The sequence below is a fragment of the Nanorana parkeri genome, unplaced genomic scaffold (genome assembly GCF_000935625.1).
Source record: "Nanorana parkeri isolate BGI_ZX_2015 unplaced genomic scaffold, ASM93562v1 scaffold1021, whole genome shotgun sequence".
NCBI classification, from domain to species: domain Eukaryota; kingdom Metazoa; phylum Chordata; class Amphibia; order Anura; family Dicroglossidae; genus Nanorana; species Nanorana parkeri.
This window is the reverse complement of record NW_017307289.1, coordinates 366,568-379,213: the sequence shown is the minus strand read 5'-3', so window position 1 is coordinate 379,213 and position 12,646 is coordinate 366,568. Positions and strand designations below refer to the sequence as shown.

At 42.2% G+C, this 12,646-nt stretch overlaps 1 protein-coding gene across 4 annotated transcripts in view; it reads right to left on the bottom strand.

Moving 5' to 3' along the window:
* The window catches only part of SYT7 (synaptotagmin 7), a 372,492-nt gene that overhangs the window by 94,640 nt on the left and 265,206 nt on the right, over positions 1–12,646 (bottom strand). For 3 of the 4 annotated variants that reach the window (XM_018567213.1, XM_018567214.1, XM_018567215.1), the window contains one exon: positions 9,967–10,350. The exons of the other annotated variant lie outside the window; for it this stretch is intronic. In XM_018567213.1, the coding sequence (XP_018422715.1) occupies positions 9,967–10,350 (384 nt within the window). The remainder of the gene's footprint in view (positions 1–9,966; positions 10,351–12,646) is intronic. 4 annotated transcript variants of the gene reach the window in all.

Here is a 12,646-nt window from a genome sequence, read left to right as displayed (position 1 = left end):
CAAATGTACATTGATTAATGCATAGGACAATGTTTGAATTCTGTCTGCATTTTGGTTGTCCAACAATCAGAACTGAAAACTGACCGCCATTTACCAGTGACATCATTCAACTCATGGTCTTGGTCAGTCCTTGAGCTATCTATGTCGTTGACAGCATTAGGGCATTGAGGAAGTATTTCTTAGTCACGCGACGTAGATAGCATGGGGGGGAATAAGTCACACCATAAGTTGCATGGTGCAGCTGGTAAATGGTTGGAAGTTTTCAATGTTGATTATTGGACAACCAAGTCAAACACGGTACTTTGCATTTATCAAAGTAATTGTGTTATATGGCTGTTTAATATCAATAGTGTAATTCTACGGCGAACTTCCACTTTAGGGACTGAATCATAACAATTAAACCCTTGATAATAGATAAGTGCCAGGAGAAAAGAGTGGGTGGGTTGCACTTGTTGCCTTGAACAAGAAATCACAATACATTTTGTGACTTGTGGAACATAATCAGGAGTTAACAAACCCTCTAGGGAGTTGGCACCTGCAGCTGGGGTGCAGAACCGAGTAGAGCCTGGTTCTGTCATGTAATATAAATTATATTGAAGTGTATTTATGTTTTAAAAACCTTGTTTCTAAATTTAGCCTTTACTTAAACATGCATACCTGGGCAGCCATATGTTCCTATTATATGCAGACTCGTATTACAAAATGCTTATGGTAGCCAGTTATAATGTAATGTTTAGCCTATGCTACGCTGTTCAGGAGTAGTGTTTTATATCATGCCAATAAAAAGGTCTTTTTTATACAGAAAATAATAATGCTATTTAGTAATGCGTGCAGGCATGCTCCATAACAGTTCATGTGACCTGTGAATTTTAATGATAGGTGCACTTTAATGCATTGTGTCCCAGAGCTTCTAACTGTACTCATAAATGGGTCCGCAATGCTTATAAATAATAGCTATCAGAGTAAGCGTTGTCTAGAACTTGGTATCCACGTTGATAGATGAGAGTAAGACAAGTCAGATTAGTTAGCATCTCATCGTTCCAATTGTAGCTAGGACTGTGATTATATATGACTTATGCTCTGTGCTGCTGTATTTGCTACTCAAGGACATACCACTCTCTCCTGGCAACATCTCTCTAGTGGATAAAGGGGCATCTGGTTGTTTTATTTTGAGCTATTCACACAGGAGGCTGCAGCCTGATTTCTTTTATTTATGCATGTGCACAGGAGATGGGACTTGGAAAGTGTCTCTGTGGCTCGTCCTGGGTTTAAGGCCTGCTGTTCTGTTTTCATGAATATGTATCGCCTATGGCAATTGTGCTTTGTGGCACTTTAACCCTTCTACTTCTGTAATATGCTAAGCAGGAATATTGGCCAACTCCAAGTGGGAGAATTAGGCTTACTTCCCCTGGGCTAAAAATTCACAGTTGTCCCATATGACAACAGATTCTATATTTGACCATCCTGAAAACAGTTAATGGCAGTCTATTCCTGGTACTTCAAAATGTTTTTTGATAGTATTCTGAACTATATCTTATTAACATCTATACTGTCAAATGCTTACAAAATGAATGGATTCATTCAACGGATGGGCAAATGTCTGGTATAATCATACTTTCAGTTATCAAACAATCATAATTACTTAAGAAAAAGCATACTGGAAGTTTTTTTTCCCACTGTTACTATATACACAAAAGTGATTTTGTCACCAAACTATAAGTACCATGAAAAGCTGTACCTCTAAAGGTGCCCATACACTGCACGATTATCGTACGATAATCGTATGCGATCGGTTTTTCGTACGATAATCGAGCAGTGTGAACGGAGACGTGCGACCGTTTCTACTGTACGGTCGCACGTCTTCTGTCGAACCAGCATGTTCGAAAACCAGCCGGGAATCGTACGATTCTCGGCTGGTTAGAACGGTGCTCGGAAGATAAATGCTGAACGGGCCGGTGTGCGCACGCGCACACTGCCCGTTCAGCATTGCGGTCATCGGAAGCCCGCCCCTCAGGGGGGCGGGCTTGCGATGATCGAGAGTGCGATCTGCCTGTCCAAGATAGGCAGATCGTACGTTTTTTTAATCCCTTTACAACCATCGCAAGACTAAAGTGTATGTGTAAGTGTATAGAGTGTATGGCCACCTTTAAGCTGTACCTGATTGGATGTTGGCATCAGGTGTCAGGGAGGATCAGCATGGGATGGGACTGCAAGGGCTGATGGGTATTCTTTCCGGAAAGTTGACGGAGGAAGCAGGTTGTCCCACCCTCTCCCCCCATCATTTTTGCAGTTTATGATAGTTGGAAGGGTTGCTTATGTCACAGCAGCTTGGCTGGTTAAGGGGTCTTTAGGGCCTAGAAATTTGAGTCGGTTAAAAAATGGGAGGCCATCAGCTGGTACGGTTGTTCCCCAGCCCCTTGGAATTTGGGAAATGTAATCGACGTACACTGTACGTCGTCAGTCACGAAGGGGTTAAGCTGGTGGGGGTTAATTTTTGTATGGTTAAATAAAGGGCTGCTGTGGCCATTTAAATCCATGTCACGCAGTCCGTGTGTTCATTGGGGTTTTAACAGAGGGACGTAATTGACAGATCCATCGGTCATGGAAGGGGCTGGGATGATGTTGCTCCAGCTACCATGTGCAGTAGTTACATCATCAATGGTTAACCTATGGCCAAAGAAAGAAGATCAGGAGTGACGAGTGGCACCATGGACCTTGACCAGGGATCTCTTGAAGAGGCCAAACTATGGGGTAAATCTGCCATAATGTGCAAGTATGCTATGCATATTTGTAGATTATTTAAAAAATGCCCCATGGAGCTGCTGTGACTTGAAGTGTACCTCTCGGCTGCCAGTAAAATGATTCAGTGAACTACTAATGTTAGCCCACTAATTTTACCTTACTGCGATTTTTCTGTGTTCAGATTAAGGAAAGCTTTCACGGCTCCAGTCATTTTGTTTAATCAGCCTCCCTTAGATCTATGTTTTTCTGTGTGGAATGTTTTTGTGAATAGTGGAGGGAGGTGAAGCAGCACATGATTTATTTCTAATGTATTTATTTAATTTAATTTATAATGGATGTGGTTAATTCTGGGTGACTCTGATTGGCAGTCTCTAGAATCATCGGGTCGGGAGCTGCTGTTCCCACAATAACAGGTTACTGGCAACCAGTTATACACATCAGAGTAGCTTTATGTACCCAAGCAATGCAAAAACACAAGCCCAGGGCAGGTATATTGTGCTTCCAGTATGTATCTCTAGGCTACATTTGCAAGAAAGTTTTAATACAATGTACCTTGAAAGGGAAACTATTATCTTAATACATTTAAAAAAAAGATTGTATCCATTTTTACCACAATCTTTGTTTGAGGTAAAAATATTTACAATAAATGTAAATCCAAAACTTTTTTTAACATTTTGAATCGAGTAAGGAAGTGTTAAACCCTCTGTTGGCTTATTATTGCTGTCTCTGTCCCCATTTGGGGGAATTTACCCTCTCTATTTATTACTGACCATGTCTCTGCCATAGAATGTGATAAGAAATCAAAAATTTTCAAGCTGGAACAGGATTTTCGGGTAAATTTTCCAATGGGGACTCCTGTTCCGATGACAGCTGTTTAAGGGTCCGTTCACACTAGCCCATCTGCGTAAACGCTGCATTGTAGTGGGCTGGCTTGTCTATTGTGGCAGCTCTGGCTCTACCGGAGCTGTCACTGTTTAAATTTTTCTCTCTTTTGTTTTTACTTTATCGGTATCGTACAATGTGTGCACTCCATTCAGGTCCCCCACATAGAAGCACGGCGCACTGCACTGTGACAACCTGTGGTGGCATCCAGTACACTGCGAAAAATCCAGCATGTTTGTGCACTAGATATGTAAATTTTGTTTAGTTTCGAATGCACATTTGTACAAATTTCGTAAAATTTCTGAATGCGAACAAATCTGAAATATACTGATCTGTCCGCATTTCATTCAAAGTGAAACTAAATCGGACATGTGACTGATCTCTGGCCAATCAGATTTTTTTGGCTGTTGGGGGTTGCATTACAGACACAGCCATGTAACTTCCTGTTGTGGATCTTTCCTAAATGAAAATTCGGACGGATGCGAAATCCGAATAATGAACCGAATCGAATTTCGGATCCGAAATCCTAATGGAATACAAATCTGAATCGATCCGAAACAAAACAAAACAAGCTTTTTGCGGGGTTAAATGTCTATTTTGCACTGTGGTGCCATGTATTCTGAGTATGCTAAATATACTGAATTCTGAATGGCATCTCAACACACCTTGCCGACAGATGTGGGTTGCACTGGTGCTGCCAAAAATGCAACATAGACCTTTTTTGGAGCATTTTGGTGCATTAGGCAGCCCATTCAAATAAAATGGGCCCAAAATATATCCTTACTATACCCAAAACTAAAAAAAAAGTTTTGGCTATACATACATTTTAAAGCTACACTGTTGCTTTGCCCATTTAGGGCAAAGTGGCAGCCTAATTAAAGCCTATCCTATCTGGGCAAACTAAAAAAACTACCCTTGCAGTGAGCCTGCTATCACACTTAAAGGATTAACTGCTTGTTTATTTCTAGGGGACAGGAAAAGGCTGTTTTACTTACTTGATCACTACTCCCGCCAGCTTCCTCCTGTCTGCTAGATCAGTGCCTGCAGCCTCTTCTCACCTTCGTTAAGCAATGCAATAAAAGTGCTTTACACGGGTCTCCTAGTCATAAACAAGCAATTAACCCTTGTAGTGTGGGGGTAGACCTGCTGCAAGGGTAGTTTTTTGGTTTGCCCAGAGATGGGTTTTTAAGTACATCCCGTGACTTAAGCTCACTTCCTGTTACATTTTAGGAATTTAACATCACCAGTGTAAAGGCTGAGTTATTCTTTTTGCTGAGCCCAAAAGCCTTGGCTACCCCAGTGCATGAAAAACAATAGCTTACAGTTATTTAGTGTGCAGGCACAGATGAAAGGCATCCTTAGTAATTCACTGCACAGTGTGCCAAGCATCCATTGGGAATTTACTGCACATGCATGGTCTTTCACTAGATGCTGGTGGTGCCTGGCAACCTATTTGATAATCAGAGTCATAGTACACATTTGTTGGCAAACAGGACATGTAGGTTATTTACATGCACATAAAATCAAGGTAAGTAAAAGGAAACAATACCAGGAAAGTGAATGGGTAATTGTCTTAGGCTTTATATATTGTGTACACTTTGTAATGGTTACTGCCTTTTTTAACTTGATAAAAGGGTCCAGCAATCCCAAAACATTTGTCTATTTAAAATGTTGTGCCTCAGTAAACTCATTTTGATTGCAGCCGGAGTTCCTAATTTTCTCATTGGATTTTCTAAATGGTGCCAGTGTGAGCTGTTACAGCACTGTCCAAAGAGCAGACATAAAAGTACACAGTCCTCAAAGGTATGGTGTGTGGGATGGTGCTTGTGGATGTTCCTAAAGAAGGTTACAGTTACAGCTGTCATATCAATTACAACTCCATTATCCCTCTAGCAAAAGTGCTGCCAGTTAGTGTAATTATTGGAACATGAAAGCATAAATTATCGCCGCATACAGACTGCCAGCCATGGAAAAGAAAACGAAGTAGAAAAACTAAGCTTGTGGATCTTTTAACTATTTTTCTTCCAGAGCTTGCCACAACATACCATAATCGTGAAGTCCTGGCCCTATGGATGATAATTTGTATGAAGCTTCATTGCTATAGGTGTCCAAAATGTAGCAGTCATTAGTATGCTATCTCTCCTGAAGCGTACTTAAAGACAAAACTTTTTTTTAAAACCCCTGTGTACTTGCTGGGGAGATTCACCTTCTCTATTGGTCCTGGTGATCATTGTCTCCATTAAATAAAGTTGCAGAGTAATCACAGGAACCAGGGTGAGAGGAAATCTTCCAATGGGGAAACATGTTCTGGGCACATCTGTCTAAGACGAGTTTTCCACTCATTTTTGGAGAGATTTCCTCTTAACTCCAGTTGTGTTTCTGAGATGGCAACTGAAGGAAAACATGACAGGGCACAGACAGAAAAATACCAATAAGTAAGGTGAATATTGTGTCAGCCCATAAAATAACAGGTTCCCTTGCCCTATATTGACAGGAAGTCAATGGTGTTTTGACCTTCGCTACACAACATGTTTCAGCAAAATAGGGAAGGGTTAGAACGAATATTAGGTAATTAATACTGTCTTTGACTTTCTGTCCTGGTGAGAAATGCTTCCCTTATTTATTTCTGTCACAAATACAGAAAAAGAGGTCCTAACAGGGTTAACAGCAGCAATAAAAAGCTAACAGATGTATATACCCTTACCATGCATATATATGAAGATAGGAAAAAGTTTAAGTTGGACTTTAAAGGTAACCCAAAGTATGGAGGCTTCCATTGTTGCCCTCCCCTGCTGTAAATACTAGTTTACTGGCTGTCATGCCGATCCAGTGGTGGGTATCTTTTTTGGTGGTATTCACTTCCACTTTCTCATTCTGACATCCCCTTGGTCCACTCCCCCACCTGCATGCACCCCAGAATAATGTTGCATATCCCAGGAGGCTACAGGACCAGTCTCTCTGCAGTCTGGATGTTGTGTATGCAAAGTAAAGGGCTGGCTGTGAGTGATCAGGAAATAATAGCCAGCTCTCAAATCCAAGATGGCGGCACGGAAGATGAGAAGCTCTAAGAAGAATTGGATGTGTAAAAGACAGTGCTACATCAGCTGGTAAGTATGTGTTTCTTAAAAATCAGCAGCTACAGTACTTGCAACTGCTGACTTTTAATTGTCCCCTAGCTGGGTGAAGTTCCTCTTTAAGTTCTGACATCACCCTGACTTTCCTGATTTACAGCTCATTCTAGGTCAGTGCTTAAGAAAGTACTTAAGCAAAAGACTGCCAGGCAACTAGAACTTGCAGAAGGAAAGTCAACAATAGCTATCTCTGTATTCCTCTGAGTACAGGTTCCTTTATGTAAAGTAGTTTGTACATCTGAGAGTATGTTTTAGTAGACATTTTATGTCAGGATATCACTGTTATCTACCAGTGATCATTAGCTGGGAATTGGTGATACTGGCTGTCAAGGAATAGCTGGTCAATGCAAACTGGTCATCTATGACTTGGACATCAATGGGTTAATGCACCCTTAACATACGGGATAAATGGAGCTGTGCTGCAAGGGACAGCAGATCCCCATGTTCCTAATTGTTTCTCTCCTGGCCAGCACACTAATTGTTCTCTTTGATGCAGAAGTCTCTGTTAATTGATGAGATTAAAGTATAAAACACATGTTTTGTGCCTTTTTTTCAGAACCATAAGCGCAGGCGGCTGGCCCCGTCTCTTAACAGAGCAGACTGAAAACACAGATACTAATTTGCAGGCTGGAACACGGGAGAGATATTGTTCTGAGAAATAATAGTAAAAAAAGAAAAATGTGCTAAAAACACGGCAAGAGATGTGCAGTTATGAAAGAAAACATGTTGTTATTGTTACAGTTCATTTGATTTGATCGTCAAAGGAAAACAAGTCACAGGGCTGCTACAAAAAAAGACTTCAGAGTCTTAATTGAACCAATTTAATCCCACAATCAATTGCAACTGTTTTACCACAAGTGTCCACTTGCGGAAGAGAGGGAGGGAGGAAGGTCAGCGTCCATTTGGATGCACTGGGCAAAATATCTTGCAGTTAAAAAAAATGAATAGATTTGTTTCAATAGTGTTTGCTTAGTAAGGCCTCATAATCTAGCCATACAGCTGTATGAGAACACGGTACAATTCATGTTATGAGACAACAGAGCTTGACATCTATTTTCATAGCCGTTTTTTCTACCAGAATGAGAAGTGCCACAGCGGAGATGTTGCTGGAAGTGACTTGCTCAAGAACAAAAACAAATGCCTGTCTGCCACTGCGCTTCTCTTCTTATGAGAGCAGAGAGTAGCAACCCTCCAAATCAAGGCTGGGTTACCCATCAAGCAAAATGAGCATGTGAGAAGAACAAGGCTAATGGAAAGCTTTAGCCCTCATTCACACGACTAACAGCCGGCCCGTACAGATCCGTGCTGCGTGCACGGCCGTATTGGGCTGCTCCCGGGAAGGACAGGTGCTGCGTGTGATTGCACCCATCAGCCTGTTCTTCTCTATTGCCTCATTCACACGACTAACAGCCGGCCCGTACAGATCCGTGTTGCATGCATGGCCGTATCTGGCTTCTCCTGGGAAGGACGGGTGCTGCATGTGATTTGCACGCAGCAGCCTGTTCTTCTCTGTGTGTGTGTAGGCGGCCGTACGCTCACCTGAACTGCACATCCGTGCGGATGCGGGTGTCCCTGCTCGGACTTGGACGCAGACAGGATCCATCCTGCCTGTGTACGAGTGCTGTGTACAAATCACACGGAGCACCTGTCCTTCCCGATACCGCTGTGCACGGATCTGTACGGGCCGGCTGTTAGTCATGTGAATGAGGCCTAAAACAGTTTTTTTTGTGGGACATCAACAAATGTGCTGTCTAATATCTGACACCCCTATTTCTATCCTGCCAATTCACCTCTTATTTTGTGTCTTGGACCACCTATTCCAATGCATTATGCAGTGGCCAGTGTCTTGAAAAGAAATTAAACCATTGAATCAACATAGCCAGCACTTTCAGAAGCAGATGTCAGCAATGCCTTCCTACAGCCTCTAGCAACAAGTAAGATCAGTCAGGAAACCGCTGAGCTATCCAGAAAACACTGCAACTGTACTAAAGCCAGATGTTTACTTATTTAATCTATTGTGCTACAGTCCGTGAAGGGCCTTGGCTTCTTGGAGGTATGGGTAATTTATAACAATCCACTCCATTCACCATTGCCTTAATTCTGCTTCTGTGTAGGATTTCAGCCCACTGTCACTATCGCTGTGCAACCTCTCTCACTAACAACTATTGCTGGAGGTGTTTAGAAACTTGGATTAATTTGATTTGTAATAGTTTGGAGGTTATTTTTAGGTTAGGGGAGGGTAGGAGTTGGATAAAATACCTGTGTCCTCTTGTGCCTGAAACACAACAGGAATCAAGATGAAATCTCTACAAACAGTTATCACTGGAATCAGTGCCCATTGTGGGATCTCCCCTTTATTGTTGTTTCAGTGACAACTCAAAATTCTGTGTTTTCCATCACCTGTGAGTTCAGTTAAAGCTGAACTCTGGCATTTAAAAAAAAAAAGTAAGTACCAAAGAAGTAGGGCCCATACACTGCAAGGGTTAACTGCTTGCTAAGTCTAAGGCTAGAAGAATAAGCTTAAGGAATGACCTTATTCCTTGTTCCTTCAGACTTCTGCCATGCTGTGTGACCGGTCCCCTGAAACCTCTTTGACGCTTCGGCAGGAGGTCGCACTGTGACATCATCATGTTCAATGAAGAACCATCAGTACTGCACTGTACATGGGGACAGCGGAGGCCTGCCCACAACCTGGAGCATCTGATATAGAAAGGGAGCACCAGCTGCCTGGGGAGTGGATGTTACTGAACAGTCGTCATGATCAAGGTCTCATTCACACATTCGTACTTCTACTCACCTCAACATGGATCACTTATGTTCCAGTCCCATGATACCTAGTGTGGAATAAATACAATGTTTTCTTCAAAAGGCATTGGAGCCCCTCAAAGCTCAAACTAATATCCTACTTCTAGAACCTACCACTATAAGCCTTAACTAGAGTGAACATATTCTCCTACCATTTCTGTACATAAATCATTAGCTGTGTAGTGTGTCACTGCTAATGCTGACAATAGCACCACCAGTGGTTCATGTTCCACATTTGGGGTAACACTGTCCTAAGCACATATTGCAGTTCTATAGGTACCAATGGCAATAGCATAAAAACTCTTATTGCTCCTACTGTTTGATGATATAGGGACATGCGTAGGAAAACTAAGGAGCTGGTAACATGAAACAAAGAATAGTGAAAGAGAAAAGGATAGAAACTTACAAGAAAGATTTCATGTCCAGGCCATGATTGCGAATCTGACCAACCACATGGTCCCAGCTGCCTGGGTTGGTCCGGTTCCTAATGCCAGCTGATCTATGCTTGGACCCAGCTGAGGATGGAGGCCGGTTTGTGGCAGTGCGTTGTGAGCGGGGATTGCTGGTGTTACTGCTGCTGGATGATGGAGGTTGTTGCTGTAACTGTAGCTGCCCCAGGCTCTGGCTGGTGGTTGGCTGCTGGCAGTTATTGTGCTTTTGGTGAAGGTTGAGAGGTTGCTGGAGGCTCTGTTGGCGAAGCAGCGTGCGAGGACGAGGACACTTTAGGTCTCCTGCAGAGGTGGGGATGTGGTCGAGGGTGGTAGCTGCTGGCAAAGTTGGGTCCACAAAGCTTAGGCAAGGGTGAAAAAAAGAAGAGAAAAGGAAAAGTGAAGGGTTGACAGTGCAGAGAACATACACAAATACATAGAAGATCATTATCAAGATCATTATAACATACAAGCAATACAATACAGTGAAGAATCAGAAAGAGAGAGCTATCAGAGCCATTTCAGCATATATCACAACAGCCCTTGAAAATGATCATCTCTAACTGGGTTGGTTGTAGTATTCACTAACAGAAATCACCACCAACAAATGAAATTACAGTCAGCTGAACTACAACACATATAAGAAACTATCGAGTAAATTACCCTACTAGTGCCCAACCAAAATGATTATTATTACTATTACAAGTATTTTAATAGTGCCGACACTGTATACAGTCCTTTTACATACTGCACATTTACATCAGTCCTTGCCCTCAAGGAGCTTACAATCTAAGGTACCTATCTCACATACACCGATTTAGACAGAAGCCAATTACCCTACCAGCAGATCTTGTGAGTGTGGACAGAAACCAGAGTACCCGGAGGAAACCCACGCAAGCACAGAGAGAACATGCAAACTCCATGCAGATATTGTCCTAGCCAGGATTTGATCCAAGGACTCCCTTCAATTATATTTGGCATAGCATCTTGACATGACTAGTGATCAACCTGACATTGTCATCATTCAGTGTTGATGAGCATGCATGACTTCCCATGAGCTTGCTCAGAACAGTGAATAACTCCTTCAAGTTGGCTTATCCCTGACAGATCTCAACTTTAGTGCTTTCCCAATAATGTCAAGGATTGGCAGTACAAACCTAGAATGGGTTATCAATCAGATATGCCCTCTGTGTACTCTGAATAATTACAGCCCTCACATTTATGGGACATGCTGACCATTCCCTGTGATCTCTGTCTGTGCTCCACTGTTATTAGTTACATTGTTCCCAACTCTATGTGGACTAAAACCCCTCCCGTGTGATGCAGATGAAGAGAATGGAGGTGTTCTGTAAATCTCACACACTATCTATTCTAGGATGGCAATAATGCTCCTCCATAGACACAGTGCAGTGCAAGTGTTGTCACCCTAGGATGTGTGTTACAGGCAGGATCACCAGGTGAAAATAAAGTTTAAAAAAAGCCTGAAAAAAAAATGTAATATCTGTTTTGTGTGGATTTGGGCTTTAAATATATAGACAAAGGATATGATTGGTAAAGCCTGGAGGAAAATAAAATGTCAGTGGTTCCAAAATCAACCAAGTACCTGATGTTGTTTTCCTAGGGTTAGGAAGAAAGCATCTAACTGGCCACTATGGGCAAGGCCTTTTCTTTATTGTCATGTCAGGAAGTACCTATTGGTGTTGTCCTGTCTATATTAAGAACCACTTAACATGTATATGTTTAGTGCCTACTGGTATCCCTTTACCCAGGGTACAAGTGGTGTATGCTCCCTTACCTCCTGTCAAATTGCTGTGAATTGGCGGGACAGCCGAGTAAAGCAGTTGCATGCTGGCGGCTTATAATTTGCCATGGCTGACTGTCAATCTAAAGCAGCGTGCAGCTCATGTTGCATTTTGTGAGTGCTGCTTCACCCTGTAGGAGGGAAGGAAGCTATCAAAGAGACCACTGCTTGGTCTCCCCACCTAACATGTTCCCAGGAGGTGAAACACTTTCACAATGAAGACATGATGGGAAGAGGGAGGGGAAGCAGGAGAAGGTCCCCCAAATTAAAATCAAACAGCTTAAAGCAACTTCACCTAATATTTATGCAACTGTTGTATTACCATTACTATTTATATTATAAAGAATGTAAGAAATTGCTGAGATGTAAAAAATCTTGTTGTGGGTGTTCCCCTGTGCGAACAAAAATGCAACCACAATTGGATAAGTGAATCTGAACTCAAAAAGTGATGATTTGCTATGTCCTAAGGACATTTTAGAAATGTTAATTGTGCCTAAACAATAACCTGAAACCTTTGTCTTAAATTCCATCTGAAAAATATAAGTGCACTTCCTGGAATGTGAGGGTGTCTAGGCACTGCTGTGACTACAGCCCCATAGCTGTATATCTGCAGTGTGAGATCTCAGGTATTTGTGGCACCGACTGCTATTCTAATGAGATTTGGAGTGAGGTGTGGTGGTGTCACTATTGTGCTGTTTACCATTCTTGCTGGAGGCTCTGAAAGTCCTGCCTCTACCAAGATGGCCACCTCCACTCAGAGGGACAAGTCATTGAAGTTAGAAATGTAGAAAGATCAACTGCACGGAGCACAGACAATGCTGGTGACTAGTGATTTTCCCTTCTGTGTGCCTTCCAGA